This window comes from Ascidiella aspersa, chromosome 1 (genome assembly GCF_963924565.1).
Source record: "Ascidiella aspersa chromosome 1, kaAscAspe10.2, whole genome shotgun sequence".
NCBI classification, from domain to species: Eukaryota; Metazoa; Chordata; class Ascidiacea; order Phlebobranchia; family Ascidiidae; genus Ascidiella; species Ascidiella aspersa.
The window spans coordinates 236790-260127 of NC_139447.1; the positions used below are offsets into that span (position 1 = coordinate 236790).

A 23338-nucleotide genomic window follows, 5' to 3' on the forward strand; every position below is an offset into this window, starting at 1 on the left:
ATTCAAAAAACATAAATACTTTTATTATTCGGCTTGGCCCATTCAGTCTACATAATTTTTAAAATATGCAACTGTGAGGCCTATGCAATAAAAACTAGCAAGTTATTCTGAAGAGATAGAGTACGCTAAAAAACGCACATGCTTAGCACGTAAAAAGTTTAAAGAAACACTGTTTTTTGTGATAAAGGACGACTGTAACTCCATGATAAACACTATGTGTGTTAATCTGCAATTTAATAGAATATGCTGTTAATTTGGTCGAGGTAATATTTTCCGGTGAATAACGTGTTGCGTAATCACAAACATTAGTTCTGACGTAGAGACTAAGTAAAATAAAACACGCTGCTGTATTTCAACGATATCACAATTTACAAGTGGAATTAAACATTTCCCAACTCACCCAGCGTTTATTTTGATCGTAAATTATAAATAGCAATGCTATAATGTTCAGTTAATCGTCGCTACTGCTGCGTTCGATGGTCTTTGTTTACAAACAATGGCCACGCGCGACGCGTAAGATGGCGGCGCTTACTCATTTCTACCACTGCGTCTACAGCGGGAGATTTAAAGAAGGAAAGCGCCACAATATATAATCTGTGAAGCAAGATCAATTAACAACGGGAATTTTTATTATACTTTAAGTAAAAAACAATTTGCATAGAACATTTAGTCAGTCCATAACAACTCTAGACAATATTTATGAAAAAACTTATGCATAATTATTTTTAATCTTAGTGACAAAAAACTTCAAAAGGAAAGTGACAGTCATATCCAATAAGTAAATTTAATATAATCTAACAATTAATAGATTTAAACTATAAATAGGGAGTCAAACCGTTTGACTTTTCCGGTTCAGGTTCGGTTCGGGTTCAAGGATTTTTTCGGAATCCGGTTCAGTTCCGGTTCGGAGGAATTTAAAAGTTCCGGTTCAGCTCCGGTTCGACCTTCGTTATTTTAAAACCGGTTCATAAAGTTCCGGTTCAGATACAGTATAATTTGCGTTAAATCTCAAAATGTGGGTCGATAAATGTAGAGAATAATCTTTGAATTGTAAGTCATTTAATCTAAGTTACGTGATGTATTAAAAAACCAGCAACTCATTATTGAAATATCTAAAAAATCAAAAAAATCAACGATTTTTTCATGTAATATTCATATTTTTTCATAAAATTACGAATATGGCGTAACTTGACTCTGTAAAATAGAAGTTGTGACGTCATGCAGGAGCGAACCGCTTTTATTTACAGGTTCGGGTTCGGTTAAGGTTCAGGTACTTTCAAATTATTCGGTTCAGTTCCGGTTCGGCTCCTTAAAATCTTATAAAAACGGTTCAGGTTCGGTTACGGTTCAGATAAAATTGACCCAAACCGGTTCATAAAGTTCCGGTTCGACTCCCTGACTATAAATGCCTTTTATAAAAGTACAAAAGTGGTAGCCATTCCCATCTTGATCATCAATTTAGTGGTAGGGCATATATAAAAATGACAGAACCACATTTTTTGATTACAATAATACCATTTATTAAATAGCTGTGTGAGGCTCGAATTAGTTAATCGAAAATATTTAAACTTAAAAACACCCTCTTTGATTGTCGAGCTTAGCAGTCATCCTTGTCTTTTAAATGAAGTTAAATCCTTTCACAAAAAAAAAAACAACTCAGTTAGTTATTGCTACACCATGTATTTTTTTGAAAATGTCAATATTTACTAGTTTGAAAGAACAATTACCACCGACTTTTAACGGACACAAATAGCAAGCAATTGGTAGCTATTAGTCAACATTTTCGTGTCACGAGACATAAAAATGACACAACCATGTTTGTTTGTTATTACTTATTCAATTCCTGTACAACAGGGATTCTCAACCTTTTTACGATACCACTTGGACGCTCTGTAGTGTCGCGCCTACCACTTCGTGCAGAAAAAAGAATCTGATTGAATCATATTTTTAGCTTACAACCAGCATTATTCAATGCTATTTGTAACTTAAACTGTAAAACAGTAGATTATTATCTATCAAGAGCAATAAGTTGACGTACATACCGCCCACTGTCCCACAGCGTTGTACAGCTTTTCAAAGCAACTGTGCTCCTTGTCGGCAATTGACATGACCTGTATATTGAAGGTCAGATTGTTTTGACACCACAGGAATAGTTACATAACAATAAGAATGGGCTTCGGGGGGGGATTTTTTTAGGTAAACAAAACTAGATAAACAAAATATAAAGTTGTGAATCAAGGTTTTTTGTAAAAAAAAACGGAAGCTACTTTGCGTACCACCTGAGAAACCTTTTTTTCACTAGTGGTACGCGTACCACAGGTTGGGAACCCCTGCTGTACAAAATAAAACATAATTTTGTCTTAAGCAGATTAAATGTGTTTACCATTTCTAAGCACCATCTAATTTAATTGTACAAAGGGTTAGGCTGGCATAGACATGCAGAGTTACTATACACCTGGCAAAGTGCCAGTGAAATTGGATGATTATATTTGCGATCTAAACTTGGATCTCACGAACGGAGGTTATTCGTGCCAACCTTTAAGCAACGATGGGTTCTCGTACATGTGGGCCGGTACAAAAGCCACTCATGGAATAAGGTGGGTTTACGTTTCAACAATCAGAGAATTACTCCCTTTGCAAAAACTATAGTAATATCTAAATACGGATTTCTTACTACGACTTACATAACCGCATGTGCCAGCCCATATTTTGTGGCAGGTGTACACCTGGTTTATACCCCTATGTGTAGCTACATAGACATCCTTACGAAGGGATCATGAGCATTTGATAATTGATATTCTAATTATCCACCAGTTGCACTTGAGTTTGTTGTTTTCATTATTAGTTTGTAAACCCCTTGTAACATGAGGCGTTTTCTCGTTAAATGCATTTAGACACGCTTTCACTTTCATATTTGCGCACTAGTTCGATTGCAAAAGCACACTTTTATCTTATTCAAATTGTTTTAGATCCATTTTGAAAAATATCATGGCAACCCTGGCCCATGTAAACTATTTTTTTATAAAGGTCCACGTTAACCCCCTGATCTTCAAAGTGTGGTTAGTGTAACTGTAAAATTGCAGTGTTACATTTGTTTTTTTAGTTTGCCAGGATATAAAAATGTTATTTAATAATGTTGAGTTATGTTTGTAAACTATTACTGCCCCAAACTGACTTATTTCATGCAAACTTAAGGAGTTTTATATGCCACCATTTTCACTGCAGTGCATATATCGTTTGTTACTGGAATATCTGACATTGGTTGTTCTGGCTGTGATAGAGAATGTGTATAGTTTTAAGTGGGGACACTTTTACATTTCAATAAACTCTAATTACATGTTTCATTTTAAATAAGTTGTACTACCAAACTTTTTTATCCAGTCCTGGAGGATTAATATTGAATATCATCAAGTTTATTAATATTACAAATATGAATCAGGCTAATTCTAAATATAATAAATATCAACCTTAAAATAAATTAAATCTCTATTGGCAACAATTAGCGTTAAATTACTTAGAAGTCCCTTTCTTTAGTAACGTAGGATGGATAAACATAACAATGTTTAAAAGCTTTTAAATAGTTATTTTAGACAAACAAACTGTGCTTAAAGGTTTTATTGGCATCTGACTGTGATTCATTCATCTTATATATTTCCAGGACCGGTAAAGTTTGCTATGAAGTGAAGATATCGGACTGCTGCGAGGTTTCGAACTCTGACCCGACGGACATCCACGTGGCACGATTCGGTTGGTCGACCGACAGCTCAAACCTTCAGCTCGGTGAAGACAAGAACTCGTTTGGGTTCGGTGGAACTGGAAAGAAATCGGCTAATCGCAAGTTTCTCAACTATGGAAGGAGGTTTGAAAAAGGTAAAACATAAGTTGTAAAATTTTGTTAAAACGGATGTTTAAAAGATCATACTAAGGTCGATTCTTTCATGTTTTCTGTTATACTCTATTTATGTCTGCAATCTTCTTCCATGCATGTTGTTTAATCAGAACTATAATATAGATGACCAATATTCCACTTAAAGTAGCTGTATATCGTTATAAGTTAATTAATATATTTTAAAGATAAAATATGAAAATAGTTGTTAATGTGTTGATCCAAAAAGTGATAAATCAATTAATTGATACATTTTTGTGTTTTTTCTTTTTTGCCTCATGTGTTAATAGTATTTTAACAGTTTTCTATTTTTTTAAGTTTTTGTGTATATATGTTCAGTTTTAAAATTTCAAAATGTATGTCATCGTTCATATTTCTTATTAGTTGTTTTGTGATGACCATGTTGTTAATAGGTGATGTCGTTGGCTGCTACCTCGCAATGGAGAATGGTTGGGTCGATATTTCTTACAGCGTCAACGGAAGATATTGCGGCAGTGCTTTTAAAATCCGATGGATGACGGACGAGGTTGGCAATAAATAATAAATATTTACTCGCTTTTATCTCTATACCTCACTATTTGTGTGCATTTTAATTAGTTTTTTATTCTTTTTTTATTTTAATTCTGCTAAAAATAGTTGTTGCTCGATATGAAACCACAGACAAACACATGTTTATTGTAGTTTTGGATTTCTTTCATCAATTTTTTTATAAAAGAAATTACCTTGATAAACCTAATCTGCAGATAAATCTCAATTCTTTTTGCGTGTGCAATGTGCATATTGAGTTACCTCATGTAGATTTATAATCCATTTTATGAAGCAACTGCTTTGGAACTGATAATGTTGAATTTTAAGGAGTTACTAGTTTTAAAATCAACTCTAATCCTGTTAATATTAAAATTTCTCCTGTAAAACTACCACCTGTATTGTTTATAGGAAAATATCATTGAGATTAGGCACGCTAAATTACACTTTTTCAATTAATTATTACTTTAAAAATGTTTAAAAAAATATAATAGGTTAAAAGAGATTAATTTTTAACAAAACCATTATTTTGTCATAGGCTTTATTTCCACACGTTCTGACCAAGAATTGCAAACTCGATGTTAACTTTGGTCAGTCGTCTCATCCGTATTTCTCGCTACAACCGGGCTACAAACTAATCGATCACATCGCCGGAGATTTCCTCGTTCCTGGGGTGAAATCGCCACAAACACAACATGAGTGTGAGGTCATAATGATGGTTGGACTGCCAGGAGTCGGTAAGTGAATTGGAACAAAAATTAAAAAAAAATTAGAACTAAAACTTTGTAAAATAGTTAACCAGCATTTCTTGGCTATTAAAGCTGTTAATAGACCTCTAGTACCTTCTAATGTTTTTGTTTAAATCCTATTTTTTATAGTGTATATAAAACAATTTTTACTTTTTATTTTTCTATAAACAATTTTTAACTTTTATTCACATTAAAATTGTTCGCCAAATTCAACATTTTCTTCTGTTTTAAAAAAACGAAAAAGTAATGATTAAAATGTGACACAACCTAATATTTTGTGGTAGCATCTAATGTTATGTTTTACTTGAGCTATTTATTTTGCATTGTATCTAATAATATTTTTAACTAACACCTGCATGAAAATAGTTTGCAATTTTTACATTTTATAAGCTTTTCATGAAAAATAAGTTCGGTTAAAAAACTATGTCAACTAAAAGGAAGTGCAATAGGTGTTTTTATGTAATTGATTTTTCAACATGAAAAAATAAGTTTGACATTTTTTTTTAATTTTAAAAGATTACCTTAGAAAAAAAATTCAAAAATAAGTTCAGTTTAAATAAGTAAACACTTACAACAAATGTTTAGGTAAGAGCACCTGGGCGATCAACTACACAAAGATCCACCCGAGCAAGAAATATGTCGTTCTTGGGACGGATTCGATCATCGACAAAATGCGGGTGATGGGTTTACCGAGGAGGAACAACTTCACAGGTAAGTACTTGTTGAAACAAGTTGAAATCTCGCAATTTTGTGCTAAATATAAGATTATAACAAACTAGCTGAGGGTAAGTCTTATTATGTAAAACGATAAAATTTAGAATTTATAAGCAGTATTATTTTAAGCAGGTAATTTAAAAAAAAATGAGTTTTTGTAACTAACAAAAGTAAAGATTTGTTAGGTAAATGCCGATTTCCAGCACAAAATTTCAAACATTTAATTTCACCCACCAGGTCGCTGGGATATGCTGATCAAGCAAGCTTCCGACTGCTTCAACGTTTTGCTGAAGAAAGCTTCGAACCTTCCACGGAATCTCATTCTCGACCAAACCAACGTTTATGCGTCGGCTCGACGAAGGAAAGTCAAGCAGTACAGGGAGAAAGGCTACACCGTGAGTAGAACTTTACATCCGGTTGAACACTTCTAAAGAGTTAAAAAAAGTAAAAAAAAGTTACTAACTTCTATATGGGCTTTCATATCTCTACTACTTTTAAAGAATATCTACCAATTTTATGGCAAAACTTCATAATAAATTAACTAATTTTGTTGTTATGTTACCTAACTTTTGTTGAAATGTATTGCACTCCGACAAGTTTCAGAAAACTGTGATAGTGTGCCTTGCTCAAAGAAAATTTGACAATTTACCCTTTAAAAAATAAAAAAAAAATGTCCTAAATTGTTTTAACTAAACTTCTCATGAAATAAAATATTTGCGACCCAGGTTAACGCGATGGTTCTAGTTCCCCGCGATGAGGACATGGTTCGTCGATCGCAACAACGAACGGTGGATGAGGGCAAGGAAGTTCCGGAAGCTGCCGTCCTCGACATGAAAGCAAACTTCTCGCTTCCCGACGAGCGGGAACAATTGTTCGACAACATCACGTTCCTGGAGCTGCAACGACCAGACGCACAACGACTTGTGGAACAATATAACAAGTAAGTATTTAAACATTGGAGCATAATGGTTGGAGTTTGTAGTAAGACGTAGTAAGAATATCAAAGCCCATACAGAAGCAGGTTGCATTTTGAACTTTTCGAATAACTCTTTATTCATTTAAGAGTGGCATTCTATAGTGTATCTCTCCCTGTTTCCTTCTTTCTGACGTCTGCCTCAGCAATTTATACACTTTCAAGTGCCTTTTCTCCATGTTGAAAATGAATAAAGATTTATTCGAAACGTTCACTAAATGCTTCCTACTTCTGTATGAGCTTTGATATTCTTATTATGTTTAAACATTATTGGGGACAAGTTTAGCTGAGCTTAAGTATAAAATAAATCTTTAAAAATTAAAGTTTTTTAATAAATATGTAAGTTTTATACTTTTCCATTTACACTTTAAAATTTAATCACAAATTTTTGAAAAAGTGTCTAAAAAAAACAAATTTTAAAAGTTTTTAAGTGTCTAAAAAATTTCTGATTAAATTTTCGATGATGAAAACATTTTTTTATTGTTGCTAGGGAAGCATTGGACAAAGGTCACCGTAGCAACCAACAAAAGGGCGTTGGCGGGGGCAACCCGAACCAAATGCAGCGGAACCAGTTCGACTCATCCGTAAAGTAAGATGTGGTTTGCGAATATTTAGTGTTTGCTGTAATCCAAGTAAATGTTATCGCAATGTTGATGCATATTTATGTTTAATTTTTTTGGATTAGTGCTTTTTATTACCATCTTGTAATTTAGAATGAAAAACACTTATTTTTTTGAAATTTGACTAATTAGTATCATAAAGTTGATTTTCATCGTGTAATGTTTATATATTGTCCACAGCAATAATTTATTTACTCATTAACATTGGTTCTCTTTCACAGGCACGAGAGAGGTTACGGACAACAAGGAAACACTTACAGTCCGGCCACAAGGGGCAGCATGGAGCACTCTCACAGGTGAAAAGTTTTTGTAGAGTGAAGTGCTGGAGATGCTTTGTCGCTACATTCCTTGATACTGCTCGGCATTAACATCAAATATATATATTAAAGCTTATATTCATTCCATTAAGGTATTTTTTTAGCATAGGTTGATGTTATATTATTTGAATTGCTACTTTACTTCCTAAAAAAAAAAAAAAATAATTTGATTAATTGTCTTAGTTTAAAGATTGTATTTTGATCATTTTAAGAGCTTAATTATTTGAATATTATTTTTTATTGATGTTAATAGCTTCTTAAACACAGACATTTTCTTGTTTCATTTTTTTAAACCATTGCAATCCTCACTCAGACCTTCTCCAATGCAAGAAAGATACTCTGGAGGTGAAAGTAGGAAATCAACTCGTTGGGACGATGGACAGAATAAAAACAATGATGTGTGAGTTTTGTTGATGTTTTGTAATGGAGATATGGAAAGAGTTTTTTCGTAAAAAGTTAAAATAGGTAAAAAAAACTCTTTCAAATTGTTTTTCATATTTTTGTTTCTGTTGACGACAATGTGTCAAACAGCGATTGTTTAAATAATAAAACAGCTAATTTAAAAAATTAAAGAAAAGTTTTCAACGAGTTGCCATAACTATGTGGACTCAAACGACAACAGCACTCTTCTAACTTTGTATTATTATATATTTACCCCAGAACCCCCCAGCGGCCCCCAAACCATGGATTGCCCCCCTCACAACATTACCAACGCAGCAGTGTCGGGAAAACACCAGATGGGAAACCACCTATACCAGGGGATTCCCCAAGACAACAACAATTCCAACAACCTTGGAACAACAGGGTAAGACTTCCTGAACCATTGCCTTCAGCCCGCGGCACAATAAAACTAAAATGAAGGTCATTTCAAACGTCCAGTGTGAAGAGAAATGCAATAGTTTGAAACCTTGTTGATGAATCTACACAGTTTTGAGCTTTAATAATTGGCAGGATACAGGCTGTGGAGTCAGAGCTTGGCTCGACGAAATCACTCATTTGACCGGAGTCAGACTCGGGTTTATTTTTGGCTGGAGTCGGACTCGGGTTGTCGGAGCCCTGCCACAGATAACCACAAACAAACCTATGGAAAAGAATTTTTTTGTGTCCTATATTTCCTGTGATGCGCTAAAAGTGTGCCGAGAGATATTTTAAATTTATTAGGATTCCAATTTGTGCTTTTTTGTTGAACTTAGATGCTACTTTTTGTGTAAAGTTGGAGCACAATATAATCATGTTCGTCACCTTTTGCGCATTTTAATTGTGCGCTTAATTTGTTTGTTGAAATATCATCTCAGTAACCACTTGACAAAAGTAGCAGCAATAGTCACAATATATTTATTGTTGTTTAATGTTGTAAACCTAAATGAGCTAAAACCAATGATTTGGGGGATCTAATGCATTCTAAGGTGTTTCAAACTGTAATTCCTATTTTGTGCTGGGATTGTCAACTTTTATGTTTAACTTATTTTTTGACAATTGCCTTTACTTGATATGGTTAAAAATTTATCATCTTTAAAACTATGTTGAATACTATGAAATGTTGATGTATTACTGAAGATGACTAATTCTAAAAACCAAAGTTATTTTTCAGACGCCAGATCAGGGTCAGATGAGGGAAAATCCCCAGTCTGGTCCTCCATTTAGGGGGAATCCTCAGAAACCGGGGGCCAAGTGGGAAGATTACGAGCGCCCTCCTGTGGCCAACCAGAGGTATTTGACCTTTGACCTTTGACCTTTGACCTTTGACCTACCTCGAGATAAGCCACTTTTTGATAGCACTTACTGGTTAAAGTAGGTTAGAGATACACAATTCATACATTATAATTGTTGGATGCTGAATTTGTGCAAATCTTGGAACTAAGTATAACTTACACCTTAATTCCTGCTTTACCGGGCTCTTAACTATTGCTATTTACATAGAACATTTAGACACATTATCTTAAGTTTCTTGATTAAACTTTTTATCAGTTCCTTAAATCAACTTTCATATTTTTTAAAACTTTTTGTCAAGAAGTGTAACAATACTAAGTGTTTCTTACCCAAAACTCCTCTTTGGGCTTCTACTAAACCCCAAACCGCTGAATGTAACAAAATGCCACCCCACATTTAAACTAACCTCATACTTTTACTTCCAGGCAACCAAGAGAAAACGAAACACAAGATTACCGACCACAGTACGACGACAGGGTGAGTGATCTGTATTGTTTTTTATGTCCTTGAGTCCATTTGCTTTCATTTATTTTAATTTAAAAGTTTCTCCCCGTTTTGTTTTCTTAACTATTCCCTTTTACTGTTCTTACATCATATTGGCAATTATAATAATAAACAGTTGTTTCCATTTTTATGCTTTTTGGTTGTACACCGACAAAATAATAGAAAAATATGTCGCTAAAAGTTGTTCAAGACACTTTTACCAAAAATAATAATTACAAGAGTTAGATCAATGTATTTTAGTTCAAATTTCAAATAATTTTCAACTTTTTTTTCAGAGTTATTACGATCAGCAGCCACCAATGAAACAAGAGCCCCCATTTCAAGGGGGATTCCCCGAACAAACCCAACCCGAACCCCAAAGCCGGGGAAACCCCCAAAATGCTCCCAGGGGCAACGAATGGGGCCGGCCCCCTAAAAGTGAAAACCTGAGGTCAGGTTACCCCGAAAGTGGGGGTAACAATTTGGGGCATATGGGTGAAAATGGGGGGAGGGGGGATCGTTATACCCCAAGACCTCAACCCCAGGGGAATTACCCCGATCAAACACCTAGGGGTTACCAACAGGGGAATACCCAGTACCCCAAGCAGGAACCCCAGGGCGGGGATAATTGGGGGGGCGAGGGGCAATCTTACCCACCCTGGCAACCCCAACGGGGTGAATTTGAGGGGTCTAGGGGGAATAACCCAAATGAGTCGAGATACCCTGGTGATGCGTACCCACAAGATGGGGGAATACCCGCAGAGGAAACCAAGTGGAACCAATACGGCCAACAACCGACCACAAGGGGTCCTAACACCCAGGGGAACCACCTTAAGGGTGAGTAACAACAGATACCCCCAATATTGCATGATTATGGCATACATACTTATGTTTAACCTAGATTTTTTATCTACACAGTGACAGTGTAATAATTAGGGATGTTCAAAGTAGAATCCCAAGGTATTCTAGAATAATAGGTTTCGAATCTAGAATAACGAATCCTAGTATATTTTTATTAAATTATTTATCCTCGATTTTGTTTGGGGAAGGGATTAATTTTAATCTACCCTACAGGGCCCACAATCACAGCAATAAATCGCCCAAACAATTTGGTAACACGTGTACATTATAAAAAAAATCTCCCATATGTTTAGCATTCTTAACAACTGTCATCTGAAGCCGTTCTGTAAACTGTAATATGTCAACTGTCCAGGTTGTGTCCAAAACTTATATTTTTGCCAATAGTGAGAAAATGCAATACTGCACAAAGAAGTCTTAAGCAATTCGGTCCTGTTTTTGAAAGCATTGTTGAGTCCTAGTGCTTCTTTTGACTAACATGATCTGTTATGCAGTAAAATGATACTGCAAAGAATACAAAGATACTATTGACATAACGAATTCTTGACAATTACGTTGTGCATAACTGCATAACTTCACTGAATATTGGCCTAAATTTAACCTTAAGTAACCCCATAGCGCATTTTGTGGACGGCCAGCACGTTTTGCAACGCTATGTTACTTTTGCAACTTAACGCATTTAGGGAATTTGCGAACTCCACACCAGACATTACACGTTAGCCGCTCGCCCAATAACGCTTGATTGACACTTAATTATTAGACGAACGTTATCGCGAGACGCGGTAATTGGTCGCCCGAAAAAACGCTGACACTGCACTACGAGGTTACATTTAAAGCAAGCACTATAAATTGGTCGCCGCGGCGACAGGCCAACTTACCACACGCGTTTGTGCAATTAGGCGCAACAATCGGCGGTAAAACATTAAATTATATCGGTTCCAATTACCCGAAATAAACGGCAGAATTGGATTCGAATCCCAACTGGATTCGAATCCAAGGATTCGATATTCTACTTTGAGCATCCCTAGTAATAATATCATCCTTCATTAACCAATAATACTTTTTAACATAACCTTGGTTCAATGTAACATTTTGCGATACTATTACCTACTATTTATTATATTTAAGATAAATTCTTATCCATTATAAGTAGGGCAATTATTTTTTGACTTGTCAAAAAAAGTCAAAATTTTGTCAAAATTTTTTCAAATCAAAATCAGGTGAAATGCACATAAATCGTTTACAAATTGAAAACAAAACGTATAGTCAGCAATTTGAAATTGTCGTTCAGTTAACATTTTATCATGACAATTTAGTTTTTAATGACGTTTAAAGACATTAACCGTATTAAATCTTCACTAAAGCAATATAACAGTATATGCGAGTCTGCAGAATTAACGACCCAGGTCTAGTTTATCGCATTAGGTTCAGCTCGAACTTCTTACGCTTTATATAGTTGTGTATTCCTGATTTCCTTTTTATCGCTTGTGATTTGCAATCATCCTATTTCTTATTTGAATAATATACTAACTAGCTCCAAATTGTTAATTTTCAGCAATTATTATTATTTTATGAGTTTTGCATAAACCTGAAAAAATAACTGATTTGTGTTCTACAAACCTCAAAATTATGTGGTTGTCGACAGCAAGACACTAATGCAGTACTTCATACAACATTATGATGTTTAAATCAATGCATTTCTAATAGGTCAAAATTTTTGTCAAAAAATTAAATTTCAAGGTCAAAATTTGTCAAAATTTCAATTTTTTAGGTCAAAATTTTTCATTTTTTTGGTCAAAAAACAATCGACCTAATCATTAGTGTTGGTTGAAATCACAATGTCAGAAATAAACCGAAGATTCTGTACAAATTTTCTTTGTTTAAAATTTTTAATTTGGCCAAAATGATATTTGTTAAATATGTGTCATAAGTTTAATATTATCATAGTTTATCGAAAAATTTGGTTCAATGGTATATGGTTTCCCCGTTTGTTTATTTTTAGCCGAACCATCAGAACAAAGAAACTACAATCACCAACCACAAGACAATTACAGCAACAACCAATATCCCGGGAACCCTGGTAACCAATGGCAACAAAGAGGTGTGACCTTCATCGCTAATTAATGACCTTGAACGCTTTAGTATTTAATATTGTTTTTAAGATAATCGTTGTTTGATCTTGGCTTTAAAATTACTAATTCAGTTTGTTTTTGAAAGAATGAACCTAAGAGAAACACTTAATACAATTATTAAAATGTTCTTAAACATGTGGGTGAATTCCCACAAAGAGGTAATTGAACAATTTTATGAGTAGTTTTGATATTGATTTAAGATGCTACCTTTTATTGCCAAAAAGGAAAACTTTGTTCCCCAACTGTTTGCTTGTTTGAAGTATTATTGTTAATCTAAATCAGTGGTTCCCAAACTGGGGTCCATACAGCAGTTTCAGAGGGTCCGCAATGAGAATTAGTCTTTTAAGTTTTTCAACATTAGTCTATGTTTTAAACCAGGGATGTCCAACCTGCGGCCCGCCAAAAATTTGTTTGCGGCCCGCTTGTCATTTTCACCCCCAAGTAGTATTTTAAACGTTTAATATTAGCCTAATTAAAATGTACCAGTCAGCTTTTAGGGGCGCACTAATAGTATAATATGGGTAAAATATATATATATTTACCTCTTTATATATATATGGCCCGTTATAACTCTAAAGACCAATACTTACTCTTGAAACTTTATAGGTTCTGCGGCCCATTAAATTATTTCAAGTGTCAATGCGGCCCACTATAATAAAATGTTGGACATCCTGTTTTAAACATTATCTGTCATCTTTATTGTCTTTAGTTATGCTTTATTAGTCGATCGTAGCGTGTTTTATGATGTCTATTGTGACATCATAAAGCATCTATTATGCTGTACTGCTTGCTATCAGCGAATCGTTCGCATTGGTTAGTGTTAGAACAGGGTGGTCCAAACCCAGTTGCAATTTTAGCCAAATTGATCTGGTTAATTAAACCTTTTTGCGCGAAATGATAACGTCTTTCTAATTTAGCGATTGGGGAGTATGCAACATTTCTTTTACGCGAACATTTTACGCTTAAAAAATGCAGTCTTCTAATTAAAATTTTTGTCAAATACGCAAATTTTTCGCGCTTCGCGCACAGCAGTTTTCCAAGTCTCATTACATTCGATTTTATTTGCGCACAAGTTCGACGACAGAAGCAAGTTTCTGGAGCGTATCTGTCTTTCGATATTATTGTGTGACGTTATCTTTAAACATTTCATGCCTCGACCAAACGAAAAACGTTGATCCGCTCCTGGTACGCATTTAGCCTACTTTATGTGGCCCGCAAAGAATATGCAAGAAATATTGTGGCCCGCGATGCAGTCAACCGTGGAACACCCTGAGTTCGAAGGTTGTTACATTAGGAAGAATCGTGACTGCACTAGTGTATTACAAGAAATATGGGTCAACTGACCCTTGAAATTTTATAGGGCCGCGAAATATCAAAATAATTGCAACGGGTCCGCCAGGCAAAATTTTTAGAAAAGTTTGGGAACCGCTGATCTAAATTTTTATTGTTCTAGTTTTTTATCAATACTTAATATAGGTCACCACATTTGTACATTTATTGCATGCAATTAGTTGCTTTTGTTAGCTTAAGTGATCAAAGTCTTTAAATATCTACCCAAACATTTTGAAATCTCTAAAACCTCATTCACAGAATACAAGCAGGAACCTGCACAACGTGATATGGGAGGCTACAATGATCAGGGATATTCAAGACAAGATCAAACTAATCGGCAACCGCAAACTTGGAGGTTGGTTACTGTTCTACCTGCTAGTTGTGTGCAGTGGACAATTTTTGTTGGAAATTTGCTTAAATATATATTTTAGGGTAAGCAATAGATAAATAATAATTTTTATGTTTCAGCATTAGTTTTAAAATACATTTTTGGTGCAGTTTTAAAATCTACAACTACATTAAAACCCCTTTTCCTTTAACTTTACATTTCAAGTAAAGCAAGCTAATCTTGAGGAAACCAAAGTAATCTTCACATCATTAGTTACTTTTGCGGTAGCAAGGTTTAACAATGATTTGAATCATCTGTGTTTATTTCTCAGATTAGATTCTTGTAACAACTTTTGAAATTTTTGTTGTTTAAAATGTGTCAAGAAGATAATATTTGATGTGCCACAAACTTGATAAGTTTTTAACCACTAATCTTATTCCCAAATCTAATAATCCATGAAACAATTCTCCTATTTTTAAAGTTTATTTACACCTTATAACTTTTCCTGATCATTTACACAAAACAAAGTTATTCAGTTATTTAATTTTCAATTTGAAGTCAAGCTCTAAATTTACCTCATTTTTACATTTTTATTGTTTCTAGGGATGGTTACGATGATCGTGGTAGCGTTGGTGATTTAGGGGGGCAGGATTGGGGGGGTTCGGGGTACGAGCAACAAAACAACATCAAGCGGGAAGCCAGGTAAGTTTGTGAATATAATTGGTTGTAGCTCACACTAGGTTGCAATTTTGGAGTTTACTTGAGTTAATATAAGGTAAAATAACCAACTCACAAAATTTAACATAAATTTAAGCCTAGGGAGAGCGTTGTTTTCCAAGATTTCCAGCTTGCTCATTTGACTATTTTATTAAAGATGACAACATCAGTTTGTTTCACAACACTTCCATAAAATATCAAAACAATACATAAATTTTAAATTTAAATGAACAACTAATAATCTTTTCGTTTGTTTATAACCCCAGGTCTAACGAAGACCCCCAAAGCCGTCCATGGCCCCCCAGGAACCCCCCAACTGGCCCCAGGAACCCCCCAACTGGCCCCAGGGACCCCCCAACTGGCCCCAGAAATCCCCCAACTGGCCTGAGAGACCCGCCATCAGGCCCGAGAGATCTCCCATCAGGCCCCAGGGACCCCTACAATGCGCCAAGAAGTTCCCCTGCCCCAGCGAGACAACCCCCGACCCCTGCACCCCCACAAATTACCCCCCAAGGCCCCAGGGGGTCTTTCGGTGGCTACCAGGATTTTGGGTCTGGTGAACTACCCCGCGAAAGCCCCCGTTTTGACCCCCTTGCCGACGACGACCAAAAGCAACTTCAGTATTTCGAGGAAATGCAGAAGATGGAGGATGCTGGGTTACCACGGCAACGCGAAGATCGATTTCCTCCTCATAAAGATCAAGGGTTTCCCCGGCAACTGAATCACAATGAAGATCGGGGATTCGATGAATCCGAGCGGTTTCCACGGCAACAACCGGTCCAAGACCCAGCTCGGTTGCCAAGACAACGCAGTCCGGACGTTGGGTTGGCACGGAGACCGGAGTTGTCACGGCAACAAGACGACAAGGGACGACGAAGCGACGATCGGAGGCAATCTTCGCGGGATGTTGATGAGAAGCGGAAGCGGAGAGATCAGCCGGAAGATCGGGGAAGGAGCAAGAGGAGCAGGGAGGAAGATCACAAGGGGAGGGATGATAAGAGGGATGAGAGGTCGCGGTCCCGACATGACGACAGGGCAAGATCAGGTGAGCTTTTCTGGGCAACTTTTGATTCAAAGGTTAAATTCTAAAGTTTGACATCAGATGTTATTATTGAAGTTTAAACGTAGATTGTTCATTATTATTATTATTATGTTGAGGTCGTTGTTATATCCACACTTGGGCGGCATCAGGGTGATCAGGTGGTCTTATATAAAGACAAATTGTATTAAAAGCTTGGAATAAACCGTGATTTTCTACTTTGACCTGATGAATCACTTTGTGCGAAAGCTTGTCGAGATTTCAATACAATTTGTCGTTAAATAGTGTCACCTGATTAGATTGCTTAGAATTCCACAAATTCGACCGTTTATACAAAGTCTTGGTGATACTTGGATGATCTGATCTGATCTCTTCCACTTCCTTCATGTTTTGTTTCAGATGACCGCGGAAGACGGAACAACGATCGTCGAAGTTCTTCTCAGCGACGAGGAAGATCTCCATCTCGAAGAAGTCGATCTCCACGAAGATCCGAGTCGAGCAGGAGATCGGATCGGAGAAGAGAGGATAAAACTCGGGATGCACCACCAGAGGGCAGGAAGGAGCGACCACCGAAACAAGAAGAGAAAGCACTTCCGGTTCCCACAAGGAATCCTGGTATGTTGTGATAACCTATCTATTGACAGATATACTTTTTATCATTTTTTATCAATTTTTTTTTTATAAATCTTTATTAATTTTATTATATTTTTTTAAAATGGTTATCATTTTTTATCTGATTTTTCTTAGTTTATTTTTTAAATTATTATTTTTTCTATATTTTTTCAGTAGGTATAAGTAATGTTACGTAAATAATACAAATTTTTGCATTTTAAGAATCAACCTAATGAAAGTTTGCCAATCTTACCCGCTTGTAATAACAAGTAAAAATTACATTGTACAACATGTTTAAGTTTAAGAGCATGCTATGGCAAGTTAACATGTTATTTAGCAGTAATATTAAAAGAAAGAGTCTTCTTAAACCTTATGTAACCCTTCCTTGAAATACTACTGCACTAATGGCATAAAAACGTATATAGGCTCTTTTTAATTATATGTGTTTGACAAAACGATGCTGTTAACTTATCGTCTTAAATCAAATTTACCATAATAATGTGATCTTTTCATTGTTTCCAATAGAAGCACAGCCCGACCCAACAACCCTCTCAAAACTCGCAAGCGTTGATTTCAATAAGTTGAAAGAAAGTCTCGCCAACATAAGGAAAGGACAGAATCAAACGGTTCGTGGAAATATAATAATAATCCACAAAAAATTAAACACGAGGCGAAGTGGTAATCTACTAGAAGTCCTAAACTTTAAAGACTCAGTTGCTATGGTAATCGAATTGTGGGCTTAATTTATTCTGAACACCCTTTTTCTTCTCGAGAATTTTGTAAATGTGGATATTTGAAACCCAATTACTGGATATGAATTACACAATTTCAATTTAATTCTTGGGATGTTTTAAGATATTGATTCCTGATGTTTAATTTGGTTAAAATGTTTTTTTGCTTTATTTTGCACTAGTTTAGTTTGTTTTATTTTCCCTAACTTTTACATTAATATATTGCCTCTTTGTAAATTGTGTGCACCTCTATATTTATTTAGGACGTGGTTAGACCCGAAGCTACATTCACAGAACAACCAGTTGCTGAAGGTAATGTTTAAAAAATCGTAAAAAAAAAATATTCATCTTGATTTGGCACCTTTACATTTTGCAAATTCAAAAATTTCACAAAATTAAAAATCTACAAAATACCCTCTTTTGCTCAAATCCATTTATTGTCGGACTGGCATCGATACCACCCTAGTATAGAATCAGCAGCGATACTGGTATCGGCTCCGATCCGATATTATCGGACATGCATAAGTGTGAAAATACTTTTAGTATGTTTTTCCTAACTAAGTAAAGCATTTTAATGTGTCTTTAATTTCTAGGGAACTGCGCTTAATCACCCACAACAAACTAAACCCAGTTCCACCCGCTTCTTTCAGATATGGAGATTGACGATTCGCCACTGGGCGGCGTAATACACCTGGAACCGAGGGTTCCGATGGTTCCAAGGATGGGGGTTCCCCGTGGCCCTAGGGGCGCCCCAATGCACCGACCACCGAGGCCAATGCGCCCACAACGGTTCGTTATATATTTACATCTTGTTTTGATGAAACATATTTTTTTATTTGCTGAATTTAGTTTTTATAACATTTGTAATGTTTTTGTGCAGACCGATGGCGCCCCCTGGAGGATTTGAAGAGATGCATCCCAGAAAAACGCTTCTCGGTAAATATTTACATTATGGTGCTGACTTGCCAGATATTTCATAAACAACCTTAATTAACTTTTTTTTTGTTTTAAACTTACTTAAAAAATAAAAAAAACTTGGGTCACAAAAACTTGCGGTGTGAGTTTGTTGTTGCACCCTAGCAACCCCTCCACATGTTAATGTTGCCCCTAGCAACCCCTCCACATGTTAATGTTGCCCCTAGCAACCCCTCCACATGTTAATGTTGCCCCTAGCAACCCCTCCACATGTTAATGTTGCGCCTAGCAACCCCTTCACATGTTAATGTTGCCCCTAGCAACCCCTCCACATGTTAATGTTGCCCCTAGCAACCCCTCCACATGTTAATGTTGCCCCTAGCAACCCCTCCACATGTTAATGTTGCGCCTAGCAACCCCTTCACATGTTAATGTTGCGCCTAGCAACCCTCCTGTTATTATTGTTGCCCCTAGCAACGCCTCCACACGTGGTGACCCCTCCGGAGCCGCGATCGTTCCAGGAGGAGTTTTACGGGTTGGATGAGGATGAAGAGTTGCTCCTTGCGTCCGTTCCTCCTCCTGCTCCCCGGATGAGGATGCCCAGGATGAGAATGCGACCTCCTGGGATGCGGTTGCCAAGACAACGGATGCCGAGAGCATTCGCAGGATCGATGCCATTCAGAGGTTCGGTGTTTGCTTTATAGCTTCGTTTGCTAATATTCAAATGACTTCAATTGATTTCCACATTGTTGTAAACGCACAACATTCCTGTTTAGGAAAACCCGCTTTTAAAATACCTTTTGTGTGGCGCCTGCTTAAAACAACCCGAGGCTAAAATCAGTTTTTCGGCGGCTTGGTTAATCTAAGCAACAATTACCCAAAGTATTTTATTGAATTGCGCTATTTAAGCGGTTCGTTGTCGTTTACGCGTTTCAAACATTCCAACCCTTTCTGTTAAACAATAAAAGTCAAAGTTTAAAAACACGAGTAAAACCAGGATCAGACATTGTTAAAGGAATATATGTTTCGCTTACATGCACTGTATCTATCTGTTAAAGCAGTGTCTCCTAACCTCTGTGTTGTTATATACAGCTAGCCACGCATACGAACCCCACCTATGATTTGTTACGCAGGTCCGCCCCAGTTCCGGCCCCGAATGATGATGCACCGTGGACCCCGGCCCCTCCGGCACCCCCCGATGGGTATGAGGGGGCATATGTGAACCAGGTGAGACATAATAACGTTTAAGCCAAGGTAGGTTGATGGTAAGTGACAAGAAGCTATATAAAAACACCGGCTGGTTAAGCACGACAAAGCAGAAACAAGGACACAAATAGACAAAAAACAACGTCACTAATAAGCCCACAAACAAGCACACATACAAGCACATAAACAAACAAGCCGAAAAACAAAACAACAAAAAAAATACACACATAGACATACAACGACAGATACTAGTACACAAAGAAGGACACAAACAATCAGAAAAACAAGCCCACAAACAAGCAGACAAACACACACAAACACACACATGGACATGCCATAACGACACAGACAACACAACGAAGTTCGCAAACAAGCAGACTACACAAACAATCAGAAAAACAAGCACACAAACAAACAGACAGGGCATCGTTTGCATTTAGCTAGTTGTAAAGTTAAGTAATTGAACTGACACATTCCCCGCATTACGAGGCTGCAACTGAGGAGCATCGCACAACATATTTACACAAACACACGGGAATCATACAAAAGCATTGAACAGCAACTAAACCAGGTCTTTCATCGGGGGTTTTAACAAGTGTTTTCGCATCAGTTTTTCACGCAATCTACTGCAAAACAATAGTCTAAATATGTTACACAAAAAAGTCGAGCAGAAACAAACTTGCAAATTGTCAAAGTGGTTGGAGGTTGTTTTAAAATGTTTGTGTTTATGGTATAATCCCAATCACTGGTTTAAAAAGTTTTTTTATACCAAAAAAATAAGTACCAGCAGTATACATTTCGATAGTAACAGAAGACTGGTAAAACAAACAAAATCAAAAAGTTCCACTTAAGTTTGTGAAAAAAAGCACAGACGAACGGAAAAAGATTGATTTAGGCACCCTAAAACGCAAAGACACCATTTTGAAACAATTTTGGCAAAGCTATTATATAGCAAGGGTCCTGGTTTAGCCGAGGTCGTAAGTTGAAACTTCACGAAAGCTTGTTATAATGTTGCTTGCTTGTTTGGCCATAACTATCCCAATGTGATTAAACCTACTTATTAAATGCACCTAACGTAAAATATAAGTAAATTGCATTCACAATAACCAAACTAAAGCAAGTAGGCTTTACGCTGTTGAAACCATGAAAATTCTGTTTCACTTTCAATGTTATTTGCCTCGAATTATAATGTTAAAACAAATACTCGGCTTAAATCATGGTAAACTGGAAGGCAGCAACAATACAACAATATCGGCATTTTAAAAACAACGACCCTTTAGTTATTGAACCAATAACATTTTTTAATGCTCGCTTGCTTTATTATGTGCGTGACGTCATTAAACGATTAACGATTCACACTGCCACTAGGTGTGCTTTAAATACAGACACCTGTTGTGCGTCGAGGTATGTCACTTTTTTTTCAATAAACAAAACAGCCAAAATTAATAAAAAAACTCATATTTGCATGAGAATGTAAACACTGCTCGGTATTTTCAAGTTTGGCAAAATACGTAGGAAAACATACAACATTGCTCCAAAAGTAGTATAACACCACAAAGCAAGTCTTTCGTCTGGTGGCCTGACATTTTCAGAAAGATTAGGGACTTTTGTTTAGGTATTTTCAATTCTCACTAAACCAGATTGGATTGGAAGGGTGTTTGCATTCTCGCCACAATACATCTTCCTTGTGGATTATCAAATTTACATTTGATCATATTTATTGACAAAATCACACGCAATCAACCAAACACATTTTAATATCTTGAAAACTTATGGTCGGTAAAAATTCTGTTAAAAATTAAATAAACGTAAAGCTTTTTACGAATCAACTGACTGAACAATCCGCAATGCCTCAGAAATTAACTAGTGGAACAAAATACTTCCTACAAATGCTGTTAGTTGTCTGAGTTTTTGGTTCAAAGTGCTGTTTCAGTATCTGATGATATTTCTGAAAGTCGCAGCAGTTAAAGGATTTGTTGGGCCCCATTACAGAAAAACACAAGCGGCCCACAAATATTGCGTCAACATACCCAATTGTTTTGCAGTTATGGAATTCAAACAAATGAATATAAAGTCAAAGTCAAAGCGCAAAGCTATTATCGACAATCTGAAAGTAGTTTTTTTTAGGGTCAATTTCGAAACGAAAAACATTAAAAAATAAATAAAAGCAGGCATGAAGTTACAATTAAAATAATACTATATACTTGTCATTAACATCACATTGGTAGGTAAATTCATAATTTCTAATTTTACACGTTTGGAACAACAAAAAATGCAGTGCTGAGAGTCTTAAAAGCCCGAGACAGTTGAACCTTAGAACTACCAAGTCTGGATGGTTACAGGCCATGACCCTACTGTAACTTCCTTAAATATCTGCAGTCAATATATAGCAACTATTTTTGCAATTTTGCTGTTTGAAGTGATTTGGTTATCGTGGAACACAAAGTTTCAAAAAATCAAAACCACAGCAATGCTGTGCAAAATAAAAAAAAACCTCAAACACATTTCTTGTAGATATTTCGAACGGATTATTTGCGCGGTAATTAGTAACAAGCAGCAATATTTTAAACGCGCCCCATAAAATATGTAGTTTGACGCATGATGCAGCAAACCTGTTCCACCTAAGCTTCACCGTGTGTAGTTGGTGCAGGAGATATATGCTTGCTTCTCTATGCACAGGAATACACTGAACAATAGTAAACTGCATTTTAATTCATACACATCAGAATGAATTACTCCTAGTTACGTTTTGTACCGATCTTTGAAATTTATTAACTACACAATAGAGGTTTTACTTCATCAGTATCAAGTTCACGCTAATGTACCTTTTTTCAACAACATCCATCTGTTCGCAACCTTAAAAACACGCTTTTTGTCCTTATCTTGCACTTTGTTTAATGGAATAAACTGGACATCCGAACCAACACAATAAACGCAACGTTTAATGACGATTTCAAATTTCTTTCTTCAGTTTTGTCATTATAATAACGTGACGTCAAAAAGGTTGCGTCATAACGTTGCGTCGTTCAAGTATTCTTAACAACACGATACATTTATTTTTTTTTGTTAAAGTTTTATTTAAAAAAACGCAATTACGTTGTTTAAGACTAAGTCACCTAAACATTGATTTTAAAACTGCGATGAGACGAACGACGCATTTGGGTTAAAACATATTCATCAAAATGGGGCGAGATAACCTGGAAACATAAGATTCGCGCGGAGATATTGTTTGGGCGGAAGGGGCCGGTCCAACCTGATTTCCACTTTTTTTTGGATTTACATAACATTAAAGGAATCAATAGACGAAGTTCAAATTGTCCATCAGGTGAAAGTTTGACCTAAAGCTTCTTAAGGTCAAAGTTAAACTGTTCGACACCAAAAATTAGCACTATAACCCTTCCTAAACACTCAACCTATTAAAGGTGGCCGACTAAAAACACCCACAAATATTGTGGCCCCAGATCCTGATCCAACCAATCACATTTCGAGTC

General features: G+C 36.1%; 1 protein-coding gene across 1 annotated transcript; it reads left to right on the forward strand.

Moving 5' to 3' along the window:
* Positions 1 to 2424: 2424 nt before the first annotated feature.
* LOC146166384 (uncharacterized) lies at positions 2425 to 22935 on the forward strand. The gene is made up of 25 exons (XM_083392060.1): positions 2425 to 2597; positions 3659 to 3870; positions 4300 to 4412; positions 4950 to 5148; positions 5746 to 5871; positions 6112 to 6269; positions 6600 to 6814; positions 7338 to 7436; positions 7689 to 7763; positions 8098 to 8184; positions 8445 to 8589; positions 9376 to 9494; positions 9920 to 9971; positions 10274 to 10814; positions 12838 to 12936; positions 14558 to 14654; positions 15231 to 15329; positions 15611 to 16389; positions 16783 to 16998; positions 17521 to 17621; positions 17990 to 18038; positions 18377 to 18515; positions 18607 to 18662; positions 19116 to 19325; positions 19775 to 22935. Exons 1-25 carry the CDS (start codon positions 2437 to 2439, stop codon positions 19861 to 19863), a joined length of 4236 nt encoding a protein of 1411 aa, XP_083248186.1. The 5' UTR covers positions 2425 to 2436; the 3' UTR covers positions 19864 to 22935.
* The last annotated feature ends 403 nt before the right edge of the window (positions 22936 to 23338 follow it).

Excerpts from the sequence above, each read along its gene's own strand:
- LOC146166384 (XM_083392060.1), top strand. The coding sequence starts at position 2,437 with ATGCAGAGTTACTATACACCTGGCAAAGTGCCAGTGAAATTGGATGAT. Across the intron at positions 8,590-9,375 it reads AACAACCTTGGAACAACAGG|ACGCCAGATCAGGGTCAGAT; the intron begins GTAAGACTTCCT and ends GTTATTTTTCAG. Across the intron at positions 16,999-17,520 it reads GGTTCCCACAAGGAATCCTG|AAGCACAGCCCGACCCAACA; the intron begins GTATGTTGTGAT and ends TGTTTCCAATAG.